A 24,734-nucleotide genomic window follows, 5' to 3' on the forward strand; every position below is an offset into this window, starting at 1 on the left:
AATGAAAAATAACAACAGGATGTTACTGCCCAGAGGTCATTAAGACAAAAGAGAAGTTCCAGGTTCTTATTCTCCAAGGCAGTTTAGGGTAGTAACTAGAGGTTACATTGCAGAAAAGAGGGAGGCGGGGAGTAAAGGGGTCATCAGGGCCCAGTGCAGGTCAACAAGTATGCTCAGAAAGAAAGGATTGAATGGAGGAAGAAATATACAGGGCCACCCAATTTAAACATTGTTTTAAAAAAACCTTTCTGACATTCTTTCACTGAGTTTTAAAATTGTGCTCTTGATGTTTCATACATTAATTAATAGGAAATGGGTAGGCTTCAAATTATATTTTAAAGCATTCACTTTACTAGCAAATTAATTACTTATGTAACGAACACGGTTAAAAGATGGAATAATGATATATTTGCTATTTCAAGGAGCACAAAAATGATTAGATGAATACACAATAGACCCACTCATTTCTTCAGACCGAAAAACCAACTGAATATTGTCTAAAACGACCTGAGAGGTAGCAGATAATCCTGCCAGTCCTGAATTACAAAATTCTTGGCTCTTTCTTTTCATGTAGATAATGTTTGTATGAGCTGGAACTTTCTATAACCACTGTCTAGGATTGCATTTTCACTTCTATTATCATTAATTGATGAATATTAGCTCCATTAAAAATAACAGCCACATAAAAAGAGTTCATTGACTGTAATGGGAAATTCCTGGTCATCTATCAGACACGGATTGATTTTAGCTTCAACTACTGAGTATTTTCCAAAAAGTTTGTATCTTACACTTCATCTTATAAGACTACAGTGTAAAAAATAAATTCAAGCAATGGCTTTTGTTAATACTTTCTATTCTTAAAAGAAGCTGTTGAGTCACAATGCAACCAAAGTTAAGACACCAAAAAGGCAGGATTTTTTTTAAAAAATCTATTTTTTCAGAAAAGTATAATACGTTTAAAATATATTTTGATGAGAAACATTTTTTGAGAAAACTTTTCTATATTATAAAGCATATGCTTTGTTAAATGCTCGTATATATTCTCCAATAAATGGGTTGTATCTTGATTGCAACAACATTTCTACATCTTTAAAGCATGACTGCTATATTACACCAGGATCATTAATTACCTCTAATTTCCTGAAAATTAAAATTTTCACCTATAGTGGAACTTAAGTCTTAGAAGTAACTCCCATTTTGCTTCCAAGTTCTGAGAAAGTGTGTGTATTTAATTTTTCAAAACAAAAATAAATTTCATAATAAAATAAAAATTTGAAAGTCATTTCAGAAAACAAGTTTTAAAATAATACTAACTTCTCAAGTCTAGAATAGAAATTTCTAGCCAGATGAAATTAGCATCTCATCAACATTCATTATAATGCTTAAATTCAATCAGATAGAGGGTATATAGTATTAAAATGACCTACTGATACTTCATGAAAAACACTGTCACAGACACCTAATTTTTAAAAATACATTTCCTTTTAATACTTCTTTCATTTCCTCTTAACATAGAGTCTTCTATTTATTCATAGGTAATTCTAATTTGAAGTCCTGATAGTGATTTACACTAACTGTCCTTAATAAAGAGTTCAAATGACATAAAGACAACAAGACACAAACCCCTTGGTTACAACTAAGCACCTGCACTGCTAAGGTATTCTGCATCTTCTTCAAAATGTGTCACAAAATTACCAACAGGATAAAAGGGAAATATAAGCAGTAGGTTATAGAATTTTCACTGATTCATTTTTGAAAATCCACCAGTAGGCCTTCAAAAATATGTGAGACTAAATCAAAATCATAAGTCATTATATTTTACTTTAACATAATTTCTTGACTTAGCCCAAAATTCTTCACATATAAAATATTCCACTAGTTAGCCATAGGACAACACGAGAATTCTGTTCAACACAATATGTCTAATAAAATTAAGTTGACTTTAACCACATTGTTATTTAAAGAAGGCAATTAAATTAGGCTGAAACACAAAATTTAAAAAGCAGCCTTGGGAACAACTTTTTTTCTTACAGCCATTACCAAATCCTATTGAACTGATTAACCATGCAAGAAAAGCAGCATAAAGCTGAAGAAAGGGCACTAACATCACTACTTGGCTTATCTAAGAACTCATAAAAGTAAAAGGCTCTTACCATTTTATCTTACTATATACTCTAATATATAAATGCTGCTACTTTTCTGCAGTTTAACATTATTAATAATGTCATATCTTTCTTCAATCATTTAAAAATCTTAATTCTAGCTTAAATTTTATTTTAAAGAACAATATTAATTCAGAATATGTCCCTTTGGTGGCAAAACACGATTACCATCAAATAAAAGAATGAAGAAAAGAATTCTAAAAGGAAATTGGGGCCCAAAATTCTCTAATGCAACCAGTCCTTGGTGACCATCAATCTCATCAGATACTGCTCTGCCCTCTATGTGTATTTAATGAATATGGGCCCATTGCCTGATGGGATCTGTAGTTTCTTTAAAAAAACTTGTGGATAAGAGTCATTTGCTTCTTTATTTGAAACTATGAACGTAGAAACTTAAATATGTTGCAAATATCATTCCACTGCATTTTGCAGAGTTGATCAGTTTCAGCCCTGATATTCTAAAACACTGCATAACTTATCAGCCATAATGAAAATGCATATATATGAATATGTGCATACATATTACAAAATCCTTTGATAATATCTATAATCTATGTCTTAAAATGCTGTAAAATGAGAATTATGGTTCTTAAAGGGAAAATGCATGCCAGAAGTATTCATATGAAAATAATACTTCAAATATACATGGAAACTTTTCAGTTCAATACACTGAAGCATTTTCTAGGCATTTCAATACACAGTGTGTATTTTCATACCTTTACTTGGACACAAATTTTGTGTTTTTCATTGTCACTATATTTTTATGCATTCATACATATAATATTGATGATCTTTACATTCAGGAATTCCTAAATTTCTTTCTGTATTTATCAGTTTCAGGCGTCAATACTCAACACTGGCCAGCAACTTCCTAAATACTTCAATCACTATATCATACTCATTTCATGGATCAAAAGAGTTCTTCAAAACCACTTAGATAATATTTTCCTGAACCCACATAAGAAAGATTATTTGCTCTGAATAAGTATATAACTTTAACGGGTGCACAACCACCACATACATATTCCACCTCCATCCCACTTCCCTTGATGGCACCTACCCTAGTGTTGTCATGGTGACGATGGTGTACCAGAAGGCAGCAGGGATGCTGGTGAACTTGCTAGCAGAAGACCCCTTCTCTGCGTAGAACATAACCGTAGCGAAGATGATGATAGCCATGGTGAGCGAGAAGAGCAAGAAGCCCAATTCAGAGGCACAACTCTTCAGTGTGTACCCCAGGATGCGCAGGCCTTGAGAGTGGCGGGAAAACTTAAAGATCCGGAAGACCCGGAAGACGCGGAGTGTGACAAAGGCTCCACTGACATCCTCATTGTCTGTCATCACCAGCCCAATGTAATAAGGCAGGATGGCCACCACATCGATGATACTCATGACGCTACGCACAAAACGGTAACGGCTAGGAGCTGCTGCCAGGCGAAGCAAGTACTCAACGGTGAAGATCATGACACAGGCTGTATCCAAGCAAAAGAAGGCCACGGCGTACCGCTCCCCACAGGGCAGTTCTTTAATGTGACCTGGGCTAGACCCACATGGCACTGTTTCTACCACATTAGCGATGACTGAGACGGCAATGAAGAACCCGGTAACATAGTAGAACACCAGCGCCATTGTGCTAGTGTGAGGGTTCTCAAAAGCCCGCCAGACCCTCTGCCGAGCCGTCATAGTGGGCAGCGCGCTCTCTCCGGTGTTGTCGGTATCAACATCGTCCTGAAGACGCTCCGCGTTCTCTCGCCGGCGATCCTTGTACTCCTCATAACAGCAATCGCCAATAATTTCTGGGATGAGGCCAAAGAAGGCTAATTCTTCATCATAAGCGGAGATGCACTCATGGCGAGGGTAGTGGAGTTTCCCAGTGCGGTAGAAATTCAGGATGTGGCGGAAGATGTCTGGGTCACGGTCAAAAAAGTACTGCTGAGTCTCTGGATGGTAGAAAAAGTCCCTCTCCGAACTGCCCAGCAGAGTGTCTGGGTACCGTTCCAGGGTGTCCTGCCATGTCTGGAAACGAGTGCCACTCACATTCAGCACAATTAGAGCATCCTGAGTCCTTTTCCTCTCCTGCCTAGGGGGAGCTGGCATGGGCCCCGAGGCCACAGGCATCCACCCAATGGCCGCTGCCCTCGCAAAGGGCAGCCACGCTGCTACCCCCGCCGCCATGGTTCCTTCAAGTGCAGGCCAGAAGGGCAATCAAGTCTCTACAATGGGTCACTCAAAGTAGCCACAATCACCCACTTCCTCCCGTCAAACAAATACTACCGAGAAACGTGATCTAGAGGTATCAGCCTTATTCCAAGGTAGGGCTCCTGGTGAAGTCACAGTTCTCAGAAGGGCAAGTTTCCCTCAAAGACAGGTATTTGGAGTAACGGGGGGGAAAAAATACAATGTCCTAACAATCACACCCAACAGAACCTAACCAAACCTCTTCCCGCAGTCGGACCAGGCTAGCTCTGGCACAAATAAGTACACAGGTGACTTTAGAGGCCGCAATTTCTTCAAACAGGTGTCTTTGACTTCTCCCTTAACACAGTCTGGAGTGTGTGTCATGTAGGATAGAGGAGACGAAGGACAGACTCTCGGTGGTATTCTTTTGAAGAATTAGGGAGCCCTTCCACCTTCCCTTTCAGCTCTTTCAAACCTTCCCTTTTCAAGTGGCCCTTCCCGCCAAAGGAATCTCAAGAAGGAGACCTGTTGTTGTAGCTTCCGAGTTGCAGTCACAGCCGCTGCCCCACGTCTCTTTGGGAGTCCGGTCGCCACCTCTACTCCTCGGGACGTATTTGCAGAGACGGAAGTGCTGTGCGTTGGACGCGGCTAGAGGGCATTAATATAGATCCTCCTCCCCCACGTCTACGAGCACCCGCCGTGTCTGCCAAAAGCATTCGCCCAATCTCCCCTTCACTCTCTTGTCCAGTTCAGCTCAGGTGCAGTGTGACAGTTACAGAGCCCGGGAGCTGGCAGCCGCCGCTGCCGCCGCGGCAGCAACATCTGCTTCCGCGCAGAACGCGCCTCGGCCGCGGTACATACCTGGCGAAGTGCGCGCCGGGGCTGAGTTGCGGAGACTTTCTCCTCGCGGTGCACCCGGAACGGGAAAAGCTGAGAAAGCAGCTCGCGAGCAGCCGAATCCGATGCGCCGAGGAAGCATAAATAAAGCTCAAGCGAGCTCTTCTTCCCCTTCCCCCATTCCTCCGTGCCTCCCTCCTCCTTTTCACCTTCCAAAAGCCAGGCGCAGACGAGCCGAGCAGCAGCAACAAGTTCAAAAGGTGCGGGGGAGTCGAGAACGGAGGGGACTCGCTCCTGCCAACTTACTGCGCCGCGGCGGTTACCGGGGCCCGAGCGGCGCGGTGCGGGGCGGCGGGGCGGCGGGGCTGCGGGGCGGCCGGGCTGGCGGCGGCGGCGGCGCGGCGGGGCCGGGGCCGGCGCGGGCTAACGCCGGAGCGCGGAGGCAAGAGGCGCTCGGCAGCGCGGGGGCGCGGGAGGGCTGCTCGCTGCTTCCCCGCCAGTGGGTGGTCCCGCATCTCCACGGGCTCCCCGCTCCGCTCTTGCTTGTGCGATCAATAAATAAGGAGAAAATAAATAAATAACCGCGCGCACGCCCCGCCACGAAGGTTATGCAAGGCGTCTCCTGCCTTTCCCTCGACTTGACCTTTCTCCGCCCCCGCCCCCTCGGGCTCCTCTCGCCCCACCCCAGCCACGCACCAGCCCCGGCGCAAAATGTCCCCGAGGGAGAGCATCCAGGTGGATCTGCTGGGGAGGAGTGCTAGCCTCGTTGAACAAAGGGAAGCTTCACGCGCTCGCCTGCGGTGGTTTGGTGGAGGAGAGGAGGAAGGGGGCCGATGCCTTGCTTCTGCCTCCCTGGGTCCCGGTTCAAGGCGAGCGTGAGGTGGAGGGGTGGCGGGAGGGAAGGAGAAAAAGAGAGAGAGAAGCTGGGTAGGAGGGTGAGCAGAGCGGAAAGCGCAGGAATTGGCTGTCTTCTGAGGGCTCTTGGGTAGCAAGACCTGCAAAGCCCCGCGGCGGAATTTTTAAGCGCTTTTTCCTCTTTCTCGGTCTTTCGGTTTGTTCGAACCAGATGTTAACGTTGCAAGAGTTAATACGTCATCTGTCCCACTTGCTGAAAAGTCAGACAGCCTCCTTGGTCGGGGTCTTGCCACAACTCCTTTTCCTGTCCTTTGCAAATGACAGGAAGGATTTAGAACCCTTTTCTAAATGTCAGCGTCGAGGGGCGTGCGTCTCCGTGAGTGTGCCTTCCCGTTCATTTTCTCTGCGCATCCATGCGCACACCTAAAATGATTAAAGTAAAGGGGTCCCTGTGAGGGGTAAGTAATGTGGGAGACTAGGAAATTGTCGCTTTCAACGGTTTTGTTTTTCGGGTACCCCGCCCCCAAGTCATTAGAAATCTTCCTTAAAACCAAGCATCTAACATTTATAACCACTAGATGGCGTGAATGGCGAGAAGTTAAATCCACACCTCAGGTCTGGATGCTTTAGAAAGGTGAAGAATCAAAATGAACTGACCCAACAGAGGATCAGATAACATAAATATCCTCAAATCCAGCCCCCACCCACCTTTTTAGTATTTATAGGAGATATGCTACTCAGGTCTACACCTGCATTTTGATGGATATGGGATGTAACGTGGAGAGTTTCTGTTGAAATGCCTTTCAAAATTAAATCTAGATTACTGAGTAATAATAATAATAACAACAACAACAATAAATAAGAGTGTTTGGAAACAGTGAAGCTTCATCTGTGTTGACTAAGGAGAGAAGCCCAATTTCTACCTGAAAATTACCTTTTCAAGATCTGGTTGGACTCTTCTTGGTTTGTAAAGTAAGTGGACTGTGCTGTATAGTCTTAAATTGAATCAACTTTCAGGCCCTAGAGATCATAGGCATGATGTGTCAACCTTAAAATTTTGCAATAGACTACCTCAAAGAAAAGACATGAACTAAAAAACAGTATATAGAAAGTCACCAGAGAAGTAGAAAAACAAACCTTATAATGCACAGGATTTTCTGTAGAGATGGAAAGGTATTTTTGGTTTGTTTACTTGTTTACTGGTGTAGAGGCTTAGGGAATCCCAAGCTAGTAGTTAATGAAGTCGTAGCTAATGCATCATATAAGTTTGGAATCACAGAACTGAAGATATCTGCTGTTCATCTGTTTGTCTTAGTTGAGCAGAAAGATGCTTGTTAAAGAATCTGTATAGCCTGTATACCTGAAAACAACAGCAACGACCTGACCTGTTAACTGTAAAATAAAAAGAAGGGGACTACTTAGCAATTAGTATAAGAAAGTTAACCCCTTCCTAACCCAGACATGACAGGTGCATCCAGAGAATGGAAAGCCATGAATGATCAATTGATGCCAAACTGGCATGCCATCCTGTAGAGATGAGACAAGTGACCTAAACAGAACCTTTACAATTTGCCTGTAGGAAACTGAACGCTTACAAATCTAAGCGTATATGTTTAACCCTACAAAACGTCTAAATAAGCAATAATATAGAGCCTGCATTTTTAAGAAGGTTTTATGGTCTGCTCTCCCTGACTCTCCACAGGCTTCTTGAGATATTGAAAAGATGTAGGCTTAGAAGTTAAACACAGCTAGATTCAAATTCTAGCCCAATAAGTTCCTCATTGCCTTTGCTTCATTTGGCAAATTACTTAACTTCTCTGTTTAGAAATTATAGATAATAAAACTTAACTTTTGAGGCCTATCATGGAGATTAAGCAGAAAAATACTTCTGAACATTAATGTAGAACTTGACACACATGGAGGGTAACTCAGTTCCTTTTCACTTTAATGCATAATGGAAATGCAATTCATTTTATTCAGCTATTGTAGTATATTTACTCTTGCCCCTGAGTTCAAAAATTCCTGTGCCATGATATGCAGGTAACTGATATTTTAATATTCATTCATGTGTTGAAATGCTATATGAAGAGTATGAATACAGAATCCAGCAGAGCACTATATTCTCCCCTTGTCCAGAAATTCCTGTTTTTCCTTCTTGTATTATCATTTTACATACTCTGCTTGGCTGATTGAAAATAAACTCAGCAAAATCAAAGTTGAATTCATCATTTCTCTTCTCCAGTCAGCTACTGCTTCTGTTTTCTCTCCTTGGGATGAATAAAGCCCAAGGAAGAAACCTGGCAGGCGTCATAGTCCATGTCCTGTTTTTCAGTACTTCCCCCAACAAATACACACACTCATCCAATGATCCTTGTGTATTCCACCCTCATTACCGTTCTATCCTTATACTGTACCTAGAGTGTTTTTTTAAAACTATTTTGAGATTATTATAGATTCATATGCAGTCATGAGAAATAATAGGAATCCCTTATACCTATTACCTAGTTTCCCCCAAAAGTGAACTGTTGCATATTATAGTACAATTTCACAACCAGGATATTGACATTGATAGAATCCATGGACCTTATTAAGATTTCACCAGTTTTACATACACTAATTTTTATGTGTTTATACTTAGTTCTGTTTAATTTTATCATACGTGTAGATTTATGTGACCACCATCACAGTAAACATATAGAAGAGTTCCATTACAAGGATCCCCTTTAATAGCCATAACCATCTCCTTCACTGCCCCCTATCTCGTCAACCACTAATTTGTTCTCCTCTATAATGTATCAATTCAAGTATGTTATATATAGGAAATCATGCAATATGTAACCTTTAGAGACTGTCTTTTTTCACTCAGTCCAGTTATATTGAGATCCATCCAAGTTGTTGCATGCATCAATAGCTCATTCCTTTTTATTTATGACAAGTACCACACTATGATTAAACATTCACCCACTAGAGGACATTTGGGTTGATTCCAGTTTGGGGCTATTATGAATAAAGCTTCTATGAACATTCATGTACAAGTTATTGTGTGAACATAGGTTTTCATTTCTTTGGGATATATAACCAAGAGTTGCAATTTCTGAGTTGTATGATAAGTATATGTTTAGGTTTTTTTTTAACATCTTTATTGGAGTATAATTGCTTTACAATGGTCTGTTAATTTCTGTTTTATAACTAGGTGAATCAGCTATACATATGCATATATCCCCATATCTCCTCCCTCTTGTGTCTCCCTCTCACCCTCCCTATCCCACCCCTCTAGGTGGTCACAAAGCACCCAGCTGATCTCCCTGTGCTATGTGGCTGCTTCCCACTAGCTATCTATTTTACATTTGGTGCTATATATAAGTTTATGCCACTCTCGCACTTCGTCCCAGCTTACCCTTCCCCCCCCCTGTGTCCTCAAGTCCATTCTCTACGTCTGCGTCTTTATTGGACCTAGAGTCTTTCATACAGAGTGAAGTAAGTCAGAAAGAGAAAAACAAATACCATATGCTAACACATATATATATATGGAATCTAAAAAAAAAAATTGGTTTTGAAGAACCTAGGGGCAGGACAGTATATGTTTAGTTTTGTGAGAAGCTGCCATAATCTTTTCCAGGGTGGCTGCATCATTTTATATACCACCAGTTAAGGTTTTTCAGCATTCTCACCAATATTTGGCATCACCACTAATTTTTGTTTTAGCCATTCTGACAGTGTATAATGACATCTTATTGTGGTTTTAATTTGCATTTCTCTAATGGCTAATTTTGTTGAACATATTTTTATGTGCGTACTTGCCATCTGTATACTCTTCAGCAAAATGTATGTTCCAGTTTTTTGCCCATTTTTTAATTGGATTGTTTGTTTTAGTTTTGGGTTTTTTTACTGTTGACTTAGGAGAGCTCTTTATATATTCTATCAATTGTTCTTTATCAGATATGTTGTCTGCAAATATTTTCTCCTAATACATAGCTTGTCTTTTCATCCTCCTCACAAGATGTTTTGCAAAGCAAAAGAATTTTTAACTCTGTTGAAGTCCAGTCTATCAAATTTTCCTTTTTATAAAACAAACAGCAAAAACGTATTATGGAAAGTTGTGAATATACATAAAAACAGAAAGAATAGTATAATGAATTTTTCCCTTTCTTAATTTTTTTTTTTTTTTATGGATCATGCTGTTGATGTCAAGTCTAACAATTCTGCCTAGTCCTAGGTTCCAAAGATGTTCTCTATTTCTTCTAAATGTTTTATAGTTTTACACTTTAAATTTAAGTCCATCTATTTTTGACTTAATTTTTTGTATGAGATATAAAGTTTAGGGCAAGATTCTTTTTCTTTCTTTTTTTTTTTTGGCTTACGGATAGCTGGTTGCTTCAACAACATCTCTTGAAAAGCCTATCCTTTCTGTATCAAATTGCTTTTGCAACTGGTCAAAAATCATTTGGGTATAGTTTTGTGGTCCATTTTTAGCTTCTCTATTTTATTCCATTGATATGTGTTATCCCCTCACTAACACTGCTCTTTCCCGATTACTGTAGTTGTATCTTAACTCTTAATGTGAAGCAGTTATTCCTTCCACTTAATTATACTTTTGCAAAATTGATTTAGCTATTCTAGGTCCTTGTCTTTTTATATAAATTTTAGAATTAACTTGTCTGAGTTTACAAAACACCTTTCTGGGATTTTAATAGGCACTACATTACAACTATAAATCTATTTAATAGAATGGACATGTTTACTATGTTGAGTCTTTCAATCCATGAGCACAGTATGTCTCTCTGTTTATTTAGGTCTCTCTTTTTTTTTAGTTTCTTTCATCGGCATTTGCAGATCCCGTACATGTTTTATTATATCTATAACTAAAGTGTTTCATTTTCTTTGGCACAATTGTAAATAGTATTGTATGTTTTTAAAATTTTCGGTTTCTATATGTTCATTGTTAGTATATAGAAATGCAATTGGTTGTTGTGTATGGATCTTGTACTGCAATTTTTAAAAAAATTTTTTTAACATCTTTATTAGAGTATAATTGCTTTACAATGGTATGTTAGTTTCTGCTTTGTAACAAAGTGAATCAGCTATACATATACATATATCCCCATATCTCCTCCCTCTTGCGTCTCCTGCCCACCCTCCCTATCCCACCCCTCTAGGTGGTCACAAAGCACCGAGCTGATCTCCCTGTGCTATGTGGCTACTTCCCACTAGCTATCTATTTTACATTTGGTAGTGTATATATGTCCATGCCACTCTCTCACTTCATCCCATGTAGCTGCAATTTTGTTGAACTTCCTTATTAGTTCTTGGGTTTTCTATGTGGAAAATCATGTTACCTGAAGATAGGGTCAATATTATTTCTTCCTTTGCAGTCTGTATGTCTTTTATTCAGTGTTTTCTTTTTTTTAAATGCACTTGTAATCATGTCACTACCCCTTTCAGTATTCTTCCATCTTTTTTCAGAAATCAGTCCTTAGCAGAGAATATAGAACCCTTTAGGGTCTCAACTTCTTCTACCTGTTAAGTCTCATCTCATGATATCTTAATATTAGCTTAGTCACAGTCTTGGTCATCTATTTTTAGTTTTCACAATTGGGTGTATTTTATCTTGATTATGGGTCTTGATTCATGAGTCTCTTTCCCATGTCTCAAGTACTCAGCTCAAGAGCCAGGAACCATTTCTTAACCTCTTCAAAATGATGTCCACCTCAGGTGCTCCATCAGAGGCTGTAATAGATTAGATGAGATTTGTCTTTCCTTCTTGTTCTTAGTCACTAGACTGTAACCTCTTTAAGAGAAGGCAGTGATCTTTTATCTCTGTAACCTCTGTATCTGCCATTGTACTTGGCACACGGTAGAAATAGAGTGAATGTTTGTTGAGTGAATGAATGAGTAATTAGATGGTTAATATGCACTTTTTTCCATTATAGATTATTATGATAGCTCTCTAAATGATTCATAGAGAATCAAGCTGATCTAATACCAAGATGTACAGTGGAAAACAAATTACTTTAACAGTGAGACAAATAATGCAGATGTGTATAGCTGTTTAAAAAAGTGCTTTCTCAATGTACCTACTACAGTTGATTCTCAAAAAGGCCTTGTGAGGTGGGTGTTATTCTTATGTTTACTTTAGCCAAAAGGAAACAAAGCTCAAGGAGGTTATATGATTTTCCAAGATTATATTGTACATCTGAGTCACAAAAACTTTTTCATTCCCAGGTCTTCTGACCCTAAATCACATATCCCTTTAGGTCTATAAACATACCAATATCTGCAATAGTTAATTCTCTTTGCCAATTTGTTGTTTTTTGTACTGATGATGAATTTGCATAGACAGGTAGGTATTCAATACATACTGTCTTACTCATCTGCCATGGCACATCTCTGGGAGATCTCTGGCCAGGGCAGGGAATCAGTATGACCGTGGAGAAGGGGAGTACTTCATCTGTTCATCCCATATTTTAATCAGTTATGCTAACTTTTCACAGTTATAAGCAAATTTTAATATCTAGATTTTATATATATGTATATATATTTAGTATATCTAACTACATTCTTAGAATCTCTTCTCAGACAACTCTAAGAGTTTGTATTAGGTTATTTTATTTTATTTTTATGTTTTTATTGAGATATAATTGACATATAACATTGTATTAGTTTTAGGTATACAATGTGATTGATATATGATATGATATATGTATATATTGTGAATTTATTTCCACAATAAAATTTTAAGTTTAGTTAGCATCCATCACCATACATTGTTACAATTTTTTTCTTGTGATGAGAACATTTAAGATCTACTCTCAAATATACAATATTTGTATTTTTGCAGCTTTCAGATATATGATACAATATTGTTAACTATAGTCATCATGCTGTACATTACATCCCCAGGACGTATTTAGCTTATAATTGGAAGTTTGTACCTTTTGACCACCATCACCCATTTCCTAAATACCCTGTATTAGGTTATTTTAACATAGTATACTCTTCCAAAAAAAAAAAAAAAAAGGCTTGAATTAAGAAAGAAATTCAATCAACTGCAAAAATAAGCAAAACCTTTAGCCAGTAATTGAAATGTTGTGAGTTACACCTTAAGGTCTAGCAACTCAAATTTTATGTATCATATTTTTTCTTAAAACAACACATTTGTTTTAGTGTTAAATATTAAGTAAAAAATCAACACTTTTACCTTCAAATATTTGATCATAAATTACAAACATTTCACAAACACTATGATTCTGTAGAAAAATATATAGTTTATTTTTATTACCTTTCTAGGTTCCATATTATTTTGTGTTTAGAAAATATACTTTTCCATTGGTAGTTTTGGTTTGGATTCTTTATTCATTGGAAGATGTTCAGAAGCCCTCTCTCTCTCTCTCTCTCTCTCTCTCTCTCTCTCTCTGTCTTCGGCCTTTGTTCCTCAGAGAAATAAAATCTGACATACTAGAAAGATATAGGGGACATGAGAAAGTCACAGCATAGGTAAGGCTAGTTAAATGCCTAAAACGTATTTGAGATTTCAGATACCTCATTGTCCCTAGAATATGGTCATCAAGGAAAGGGCAATGACCCTGTGTCTTTTGTTAGACCACTATTAAAAAGATAAGTTGGCAACCTGAGCTTAACTTCTTTTTCCCTTTATTAATACTGTCAAAGTCCTTTTCAAAATCCTCTTCAAAGGATTGTCCCTTCTTTAGGTTTTAGACTTTGAACATCTCCTATTAAAAATAACCCATTTTCAGAAGCTTTATTCCTCATATACAGAAAATCTTAAATATATTTTATATAATAAAATGGACTAGACTTTCAAAGTTCCCACAATGCTGCCCTGAGACCCTGTCACATTCTATGTGATTGGAACTCCGAAAGGCTAATAAATTATGTAAATAGATGTACAAAGTCTAACCTTCATGTTATAGCTTCAGTTCTGCCTCATGGGATGGCTGTCATTATGAAGGAACACAGTGGTTGTTTTAATATAAAGAATATACTTTTGTTGTTAAAATATTCATGATCTCATAAATGGTGATGCACATGTTGTTCCTATGATAGAAGAAGAGGGGAAAAAAATCAGTTTTTAACACATTGTTATTACTGATCGCTTAAGATGTGCAAGACCAAGTTGGACATTAGCATGAACCAAGCTGTTCAAGGTCAACCTGCAGTCAGGGAGCTTGATATCTGGGATGAAGAAAAAGAGCATGGAAATCTCTTTCAATTTGAAAATAGCGTTGCTTGTCAGTTTCACTTCAGAATATTTTCCCTACTGTTTATTTGTTAAAGGTGGGAAAAGAGGGAAGATAAGAAGGACCGTATAAATTTGCTTCTTGGACTCATTATCATATTTATAACTTTGGATTAATTGCCATGGAATAATTCCAGTGCTGTAAACTGAGAATTGTGACTACAAATGAGAAAGAAGCAGTGAGAGTTCTGAAGAAACAAAAGCCTTATTTTTCTGAAATCGGAGGACAATTCTTGCATATGTTACTAACATTGGCAAAGAAGGTAAATTACTCTTCAATAGTTTACGGTTGTTGAAAATCTTAAAGAAGTCTTATAAGGTTTTCATCATTTAAGAAGCCACATTCTGTGAGAAAATTGGCAATTAATTTGTTTACTTTCTTTAAAAGTACTTGATGTGCTCTAGCAAGCCACTTTGCTACACAAAGTATGTTTGCTTCATTATTTCTATACACAATTATGTAGTTGGCTTTAACAAACCATTCAAAATAATAGAGTGAAAAGAAAAGCAGAACAATACAGTACTTAAAAATATTTGGTTAATAGAAGATCCCTGTATTACCTTACTTTTAGAAATTGATATGTAAATCTTGTTTGTTTACAACTTAGCCTGCATTGTATTTTAATTTAAACAAAGAAAACTATTTAATAGAGGGTTATTAAACAGGTTTTTACATTGCAGCTGTTCTAGTCCCTCAGGTAAATACTCATTGAGAGAGCTTATTAAAATCTGTTCTACTTATTTATGTTTAAATTCTTTTTCTTTTCCCCTTGGGTAAAGCCTTTGTTGTGACAGAACTCCTACTGACTTTAAAAAGAGTTCTGTGCATATAGATTTGGGGAGGGCAGCAAGCTTGGAATGCTAATTAAGTAATTGCCTTTGATGTTTTGATCTATAGGTGTCTAATTTTCAATACCATTTTTTTGAAATATGAATTGTACTCCGAATAGAACATTTTGGAAAGCTCAGCTTTTCTACCCTAGCTAAAGATTTCATAGTAAAAAGGAGGTGTAAAGAATGACATAAGTATTTAAAACATATTTTATGATATATAAACACATTTAAAACATAAACTGTGAAAAAAGAAGTTGGGATAATACATGATGTGAGGTGAAGGTCCTGTAGGGGAAGCAGATATTGCTTGCATGGAAAAGAAATTGCGAAGTTAGAGGAGAAAGGAATTTGAAAAGATTTTCCAACACTTTTTGTCTATGTCTAGTTCTCTAATTGATTTAAAGAGAAAATAACAAATATGTTTATAATTATAGCTGCATGCAGGAGAAAGCTAAAAGAGAAAAGACTAAAAAAAAAAAAAAAACCCAGCTACTTCAAATAAAGTGTACAATAAAAGGTAAATGAAGGGTGAACGTAAGACAAATTATGAGAAAATAATGTAGCACATATGATTATTTGAATGCTGAGCATAGAAAGCTAAGGAGAAAAAGATAACGTGCCACCAATTGTGAGCCCAGTGACTGGGAGAATAAGTATGAGAAACAGGGAAATAGAAGGAAAACTTATTTAGGGAAAGAAGGAGCTACCTTCCACAATGGCATATTATTAAGGCAGAGGTTGCAGTAAGCGTTATGTGCACAAGATAGTATGGCTTTAATGGAAGCCCTAAGTTTATGGTTCCAGTCCTACAAATTTATATTTTGATATTAAACATTTGGACACTAGTATCCTGTTCTAGAGCTCTAATTTCACTTCTAGTTCTCTTAGATGCAGTGACTTACTCCTGAAAGAGGGAAAATCAAAATCTGTAAGAACCTGTTAGCGGTCAAGAGCCATAATACATTTCACTGGTGCTCATATTCTATTTCCTTAATAACTTCTCTCTCCCTAACAGAGTAATATATTTTCATCAAAATAGCCAATGGACTATTTGGTTAAAGAGCATTAAAAAAAAAAATTTAAGATTCTCTTGTACTCATAAAGTAGGACCACAGAGAATAGCAACATACATGTTGCCTATTGTTATAAATAATTTAAATATATACATGTAAATCTTTCTCTTTCCCTCTGTCTCTCTGTCACTCTCTCTCCATCGTAAAAAACACGAGTTCATTCCAATACTCCCAATCCAACCTTCTTGTTAGCTTCCTTTCCATGGTTGGAGTGCCTTTCTCTGACAATGACAGCCCTATCTCTCATTATCCGAGGTAGGTTTATTTGTTTTATTGATCCTCCTTTATGGAGCCAATCACTCATTTCTGCCACGCTTCCCCAGTTAGCTTCCAATACTCTCTACCAGACACAACTGCCCCGCCCCTTCCCGCTGTGTGTTGTCCGTCCCCCCCCACCCCCCCACCCCCGCTCCTGCCCCAAGATCCCAAATCCTCTCTTGGGCCTCCCCCTGCTTGGCTGCCCTCCTCACCCCTCTAGGCTGGGACACTGCATGTTGGGTTCCCTCCCCACTGGGACACCTTCCTCATCATACTTGGACTGCAATATCCTATGCAGGTTCCCCTACCCTGTGGAATCCCTCCTTTCCTCATGCATCCCTAACACGCTATGTGGGAGCACCACAGCTCAACCGGCCTCCTTTCCACTTGACACATGGACATATATTTGTTCAGCCTTACTTACTGATATTAGGGATGAATTGTTCAGGATAGAAGGGATGGGAGAGAGGATGAACTGCACAGATTTTAAACCTTCAAGTAAAGGAACTTGATGCTCTATTTAGATTTTCATCAAAGTTTCATGTGAGGGCTTCCCTGGCGGCACAGTGGTTGAGAGTCCGCCTGCCGATGCAGGGGACACAGGTTCGTGCCCCGGTCCGGGAAGATCCCACATGCCGCGGAGCGGGTGGGCCCGTGAGCCATGGCCGCTGAGCCTGCGCGTCCGGAGCCTGTGCTCCGCAACGGGAGAGGCCACAACAGTGAGAGGCCCGCGTAGCGCAAAAAAAAAAAAAAAAAAAAGTTTCATGTGAAAAAGTATCAGGAGTAATATGGGAGAGAGGGCTAAAAGTACAAGTAATGGTGCTCCAAAGTAGGAAATACTAAGAGATATCCAGGCCTGGAGCACTGAGGATCTCCCTCTCCAGGAATCAGAGTTAAATCCTTTGCAGGTTACTTCATGTGCAGACACGAGTTACCACAGCAGGCCAGAGGCAGCGACCTTTAGAAAGGCCTGTTTGAAAGATTGGCGCTTGATTGGCATCTGGAAACTCGGCCCCGAGTCAGTAGTTAACAGATGAAGATTCACTCTGCCTAGACAATGCAAACCATATGGTTTATGCTGAACACTTTAGTTTTCCCTTCTGGGAGTCTGGAATGTTAGTACATGCTAGGCAGAGGGTGCCTACGTGACCAGCCCCCAGCTAGTCTCTCATGGGCTTCTCTGGGTAGAAACATGACACAAATGTTGCTGCATTTTGTTACTGAAGGAAGCGTACACTCTGTGTGACACCTCATGTGATGGAGAGACGTAGGAAATTGGACTCCTCCAGACACTGTGCCTTTTTCCCATATGATCCAGCCATGTAGTCTTACTCCATTGCTGTAATAGATCTTAGTGGTGAATACGCCTATCTGCTGACTCCTGTAAGTCTTTCCAGCCAATCTCTGATAGTGGGGGTGGTCTTGGGGACACCCAACACACCTCTGAACTGAGTTTTCAGTCCTCTGAGCCAAATTTTGTCAAGTGAAAATGGCATTGAGAGCATTTCTGGCCAGAAGATACAGCACGGAAAAAAAAAAAAAAAAAAAAAAAAAAAAAAAAAAGCGTGGCAATAGGAATCAAATGGGGATCTACAACTCATTCATTGTTTCCTAGGCAGTAAGTTTAAGGAAAGCAGTGTCAGAAAATACAAGCAGAAGGTGGATCTCAGGAGCCCTTCTATTTAGTATCACTTCTTAATACTTTAGGAAGTATTCAAGATGAGGAATAAATAAAATTGAAGGATTCAATGGCTATTTGGGAAAGTGAAAGAATAAGATAGGTTTTTATCCTTATTATTCATACTTTTGAGTAAAATTATTTATGTTATTATTAGTAACTTATTAGTCTGGAAAATTACTAACCAATTAGCTATTTGGTATTCTACATTTTCAAAAGAAAATCATGCTGAAATTCTCCTCAACTTAACAGTTCCTTGCAAGAGACACTTTTATCCTATTCATAAATTCAGATAAATATTAGAAGAGGTGATAAATTTGGCATTCTTTACTCAGTGATATTAGCATTTTGTTTTATATGTTTTGGGGTGTTTGTCAGCTTAAGAACTACCCTATATGTTTCAAAATATAATGCATTTACAAAATGAAAAATATCACTTATGTATTGTATGCAATATGAAATACTGTGTCAACAGCTTAAAATATAGAGTCATATTTTTGAGATATTTAATAAATTCCTTTACCTCAGGTAATAGTAAAATTAAATGAACAAATACAGACAGCTAACTCAAAAATTTGTCTGCTAAATTAGCAGTAGTGTTGAAGGTCAACATATGTTAACGCATATTTGAAACAAAACAAGAATTGAATGTGAAAAAAGGGTATGTACTACATTTTGAGTTTCTTATAGCTCTAAATGTAAATGGGCAAAAAAAATTTTTTTTTGCTATTTCTTAAGTATACTAATATTTTCATAAATTTGGGGAACGTTTTGACAAATTTCACTTTGCAAATATTTTTGATTGCATATGTTTTTCAGAAGCCTTTATTATCCTTGATTTATATGGATCTCATCATAAATTTATTATTATTTTATGTACTGAATACTCTGAGCTAAGTCCTGTTCTAAGCACCAGGAATACAGAAGCCAACCAAACAGAGCAAGCACTGCTGTTCTGGAGGTGACATTCACATTCACATTACAAGGAAATACTCTATAAAGCAAGATGTACCTCTTACAAATGCTTTATTTACTTTTGCTCATGTGACTATTGCTTTTTGACAATCCTGCATGGCCTCAAACAACAGTCATTTTCTTTTGCTCATAAATCTGTAACGTGGTTAGTGCTTGGCAACGAAGGCTTGTCTCTAAGCCATGTGACCTACACTCAGGCAGCTGACGTTTGGTGCTAGTTCTTGGGTCGGGGCTCAGACACGCAGACTTCCCCATGTAGCCAGGTCTTCCTCACAGCATGATGGCTGCATTCCCAGGGCAGGCATCCAGAACAAGACCCAGACAGAACCTTTACTGCTTTCACGTCTAAACTTGGCTGTCACATAGTGCCACTCTATAATTGCCTCCACAGCCTCTTCCAAGGTCAAGGGAAGAGGACATAGACTCCAACCTTTGATGGAAGTGGGGCAAGATTCTAGATCATGTGGGGCTAGAAATATTGTTGCCGCCATTTCTGAAAACTACCATCTATCATAACTGTAATGTCTGGGGAAATATTATCATACTTTTGAGGTATAAAGTATTGTAGTGTTTATGAAATTATGGATGACACATGTTGAAGACTTGAATTTTTTTAAGAATCAAGGTCTCACATCAAAGTACCCTAATAATGGAGGTACAGTTAGAATAACTCGTCAGGACTCATAACCCAATCTTATCAATAAACTACAGGCCAATAAAGTATAAACTTCTATCTAGTGTTCTATTTTAGTCATTGAGATGACGTTATTTAAATGTAGTCAAACTCTCTGTGACCAATAGTTTGCTATTAGTAGTAATGAATAACTTGAATAAATCAACCTACAAGTTAGATGTTATGATAAAACTCTTCATAATCAAAATTACAATAAAATAGATGTGAAATATTGTACACGAATATATTTGAGAATAAGAATTATCTCTCACATTTATAGATGGAATTGAAAGGCATGTTTATCTTTTGTATATAAACATGAATAAAGATGAATATACCCATAAAAAATCATAGACTAGGGATTCTGTGTTATGTTATGACAGGTATCACATGGCAGTTTCTTATTACTTGAAGATAAAATTATGAAATTATGGCTGAGTTTGAGTCAATTATTTTTCTTTTCAACATACATTTATCCAGTGTTTATGATCAAAGAAATCTGTCACAGGTGGTCAAATACAGCATCATCCCCACCCTCAAGGATTCTATAAGATAGTAAAGCCAGCAAAGAAAATAAGAGCTAGAACAGAAGGTATAAGTAATACAACACAGAGCAAAGAAGGAGAAATAACTTCTGACCTAGGTGGGAAAATGAAGAGAAGCATAATGATGTATTAGAGTGTGAGTGATCCTAACAAGATGAGTCATTTTTAGATAACAAGGTGGAAAGCTTGGATGAGAAAAAAAAATGGCATTGCTTCCTGAGGTAACAATGTAGCCCTTGGCTGTATGAGAAAATTTAATTGCATAGGGCAAAATAAGAATTTGAATTTGAATTGAATTTTACTGTCTCTGTATTGAGTCAGTGAAGAGTTTACTAGCTACTTTTGTGAGTAAAGTGCTTATAACAAGGTATAAAATTACTCTCAAATCTTTGCACGCATTCCTTTTCATTCCTATTCTTTCTATAAACTCTTTTCATCTATTGGCCTGAGGCCATAGACTCCTAACTGGCCTATAGAATCCGTGCCCCCTGCAGTGGAAGCCTGGAGTCTTAACCACTGGACTGGCAGGGAGGCCCCAACAAGTTTTCTTTCCACCCAAAGTCTACAGTGCACAGTGATATATTGGAAATTAGAAATTAAAAACAAAACATGTACTTCACTCCCCTGCTGAACTTTGAAGAGCTCATCATTATCCGGAGCATAAAGTTACCATGGTCCTGCAGTGGTTCCATTTCATTTCCTGCAATCTGTGCACGTCCCTCCCCTCCCCATAACCCCGAACAACCACCTACACAGGCGTATGTTGTCAGAATACTTGCCATTTCCAGATTTTTTTTGTATTTCTTTGTTGTTGTTTCCGTATCCTCTGATGTAAATGCCATTCCTCCCCGTCTCTATCTGGTAGCTTCTTACTCAAGTATGTCCTACTCTTTAAAAGTTTTCTTCAAAACCATAAGCTGCCTGCTTCCACCTCTTCACTCTCATAGAAGCTTATATCTGTGACAGTATTTACCCTGTTTTAAATTCTGCAAGGATGGAATAGGATTCAATTTATCTTTGCATCTCACTTGATCGACCCGTAGTAGGTGCTGTCTTCAGCCCCTAAATACAGTGTTTTTTACCGTTCCATTACTCATTACTCTTGAGAAAAGAAAAACAGGAGAAGCATTTATCAAGTGACTAAACATAATTTAAAACAAGCTGAGTTACAAAAAGATAATAAAATTCCATCTTAGAAGAACTTTGAATTTATCCATCATTTTAAAGACATGTTTGTAGGCATAGATATTAACAGAACATTTCAGAATTGATTGAGGAACCTAAATGACACTATAAAAATAGTTTACCAGTGTATATTTAAAACATTGCTTGTATGGATTTCTGCTATATAAGTAGCTATATTACTTGGAATTGGAATTAGGGATGGTAAATGGTGATGCTATACTTTTCCAAATTCATTAGACTGTTAGGTACTTCTCTTTGCTCACCATTCTGGTGGCATTATTCTAGTGCATGCATAGAATATTGTTAGTGGATTGACACTTATAGTCAACAAATATACTTTATGAAAGGAAAGAGAATTTGACTTCAAGTAACAAGCTGCAAAGTATCTAGACTCTACCTGGATTTATTCTCTCATCAATTTCAGTTTATAAAACATGTTCATTATTGAATTTTTATGTCTAGCCAAAGTCTTACCATCTTTAGAGCGATTACAGTAAGCTGTTGAGCCTGTTCATATGTACAGTCAACAGGAATAGCTCCAGCTACTTATACTTATTTGGGTAAAATAAAAATTCTGCAGACAATTTATAACACCCAAAATGGCAATGTTGGAGTTTGAATAATTGAACAAATGGACATTATACTAAGTCACAAATGTAAATTTTAAAATATGTGACAAGAAAATCATGATTAGTGCTTAATTTACCAAAGGTTTTGTTTTGTTTTGCTTTAGTTTTTATTGGAGTATGGTTGATTTACAATGTTGTGGTAGTTTCATGTGTACAGCAATGTGAATCCTTTATACATACACCTATATCCACTCTTTTTTTAGATTCTTTTCCCATATAGGCCATTACAGAGTATTGAGTAGAGTTGCCTGTGCTATACAGTAGGTTCTTATTAGTTTTCTATTTTATATATAGTAGTGTGGATATGTCAATCCCGATCTCCCAATTTATCACTCCCCCACTTATAAATTTACCGAAGGTTTTTAATTGGATATATAAACAAATACAGTAGATTGTAAGCTAATCAGTCTAATAAGGTCACTTTAATATGTGTATCATTTAGCTGGGCACCACAATGAATTGTCTAGATAACATGTTAAAGAGTGGAGTCAGCCAGCCTCACATATCATGTAGTTCTCACTTTTATGGAATGTAAAACTGAATACATTCTACTTTAATCCCAGCATCATTTTCCGATGGAGTAGCAGTAAGACTTACCTGAGTTTTGACTTTTACAGTAAAGTACAAACACTCCTGATAAGGGCAAACATGATCATTAAAAAAAAAATACTATAATGTCTTTGACTTGATGGAAATTAAAGTAAACTTTAGTGTTTTACAATAATTGTGTGACTTGTCTAGTCTAGACTATATTGCCATAGTTACTGCCTCATGATTAATTCCATGCTTATGGACCCAGCAGAGAAGGTAATTTCTGGGAACAGAAAAGAGGAGGGGCAAACATTTGAAAATAATTTAAATTTAAATTTAAATTTTTGATATTTTTTAAAATAAATTTCTCTAAATCCTCTTGAAACATACTTCAGGTTGTATAGAATATAATCATAGGTTTTTTCTAGAGTTCTAAGCATTTCAATTTTTTACATATTCAGTTATATAATTCTCATTTGAAATACAGTAGAGTCATGAATAGCTTAAACAGAGTATATTTTCTAAATACAAACTTTAATATCAGCAAAGTTATTTCCAGAGGAAATATTATAGCAGAAGTGCTGCTACATGTGAGGACAGGATTTTTTTTCCTCCTCAAATTTGAGGCTTCCATTACGAGGCATCTTGGAATTTTAGTAAAGAGAAGGATTGCTTGAGAATGGGGCTAAGATGACTAGTTCAGCTTCAGGACTTGCCTAGGTAGACTTCACACCACAGGATATGGAAGGATGTGATAAATTCGGAGATGATTAGTGGACTTCATTTAAGATCATATACAAAAATCACACCCTGGAATCTTTTTGAAATACAATTAATTCAGTTTGATTTACATACAATAAAATTTCCCCATATAAGTGTGTATTTTAATGAGTAACCACAGTCAAACTATGGAATACTTGTAGCACCCAAAAATGTTTCCCATGTACCCTTGCAGTCAATTCAAGCCCCTACAATCCACCCCAGAAAACCACTGATCTGCTTTTCTTCATTATAAATTAAATTTCTCTTTTCTAAAGTTTCAAGTAAAAGCAATCATAGGGCATATCCTTGATGTCTGAATAAATGTCCAAGGAAGATTTGTTCACAAGTATTTGGGGGACATATATCTTCATTTCTCTTGCATAAATACCTAGGATAGGAATTGCTAGGTTTTATGATACGTGTTTAGTTACTTAATAAACTGCCAAAAACACTTCACAAAGTAGTTGTAGAATTTATATTCCCTTCAGTTCTAGTTGCTCCGCAACCTCACCAACATTTGGCATGGTAAATCTTTTCAGTTTTAGCCATTTTAATGAATATGTGTTGGTATCTAATTGTGGATTTAATTTGCATTTCCCTAATAAGAAATGATGTAGAGACTTTTCATGTACCTTTTGTTCACTTAGATAACTTTTTTGCCAGGTGTCTGTTTAAATCTCTTGCCTATTTTGATTGGGTTAGTTACTCAATTTTCAATTGTAACATTTTAAAAAATATTCATTATGCAAATTCAAAGTTTGATACATGTATCATGTATACCAGCAGTAATGGGAATGATGGGGAGCGGTGGGGAGCGGCAGATGAAGCTTCGCTCTCCCTCCTGCTGCTCACCTCCTGCTGTGCCGCCCAGTTCCTCGCAGGCCTCAGACTGCCACGCCTGGGGATTAGGGACCCCTGCTGTATACCTTCTCCTACTCTATGGCTTGCCTTTTCAGTTTCTTTGTAGACTCTTTTGAAGAGTTTGTCATTTTGTTGAAGTTCAATCTATCAATTATTTTTCATGTTAATGCTTTTTCTGTCCTAAGAAAGTTTTGCCTATCCCAAAACCTTGTAGTTTTTCTCCTATATTTTGTTCTAAAGTTTTATTTTAGTTTAGTTTTATCTTTTACATTTAGGTCTGTGACTCATTTTGAGTCAATTTGTATGTATTACAAGAGATGAGGATCAAAGTTTATTATTTTCTATATGAACATGTAGTTTGCTTGAGGACCCTTTATTGAAGACTCATTTTGAAGCACCTTGGTAACTTTTGAAAATTAATTGCCCATATATATGTGTCTA

General features: G+C 37.6%; 1 protein-coding gene across 1 annotated transcript in view; it reads right to left on the reverse strand.

The window, feature by feature from the left end:
- Positions 1-5,533, reverse strand: part of KCND2 (potassium voltage-gated channel subfamily D member 2) — a 474,380-nt gene extending 468,847 nt beyond the window's left edge. The window contains exon 1 of the mRNA XM_059074258.2: positions 3,223-5,533. Within this exon, the coding sequence (XP_058930241.1) occupies positions 3,223-4,337 (1,115 nt within the window). The 5' untranslated portion in view covers positions 4,338-5,533. The remainder of the gene's footprint in view (positions 1-3,222) is intronic.
- Between the last annotated feature and the right edge of the window lie 19,201 nt (positions 5,534-24,734).

This window comes from Kogia breviceps, chromosome 9 (genome assembly GCF_026419965.1).
Source record: "Kogia breviceps isolate mKogBre1 chromosome 9, mKogBre1 haplotype 1, whole genome shotgun sequence".
Lineage (NCBI taxonomy): Eukaryota > Metazoa > Chordata > Mammalia > Artiodactyla > Physeteridae > Kogia > Kogia breviceps.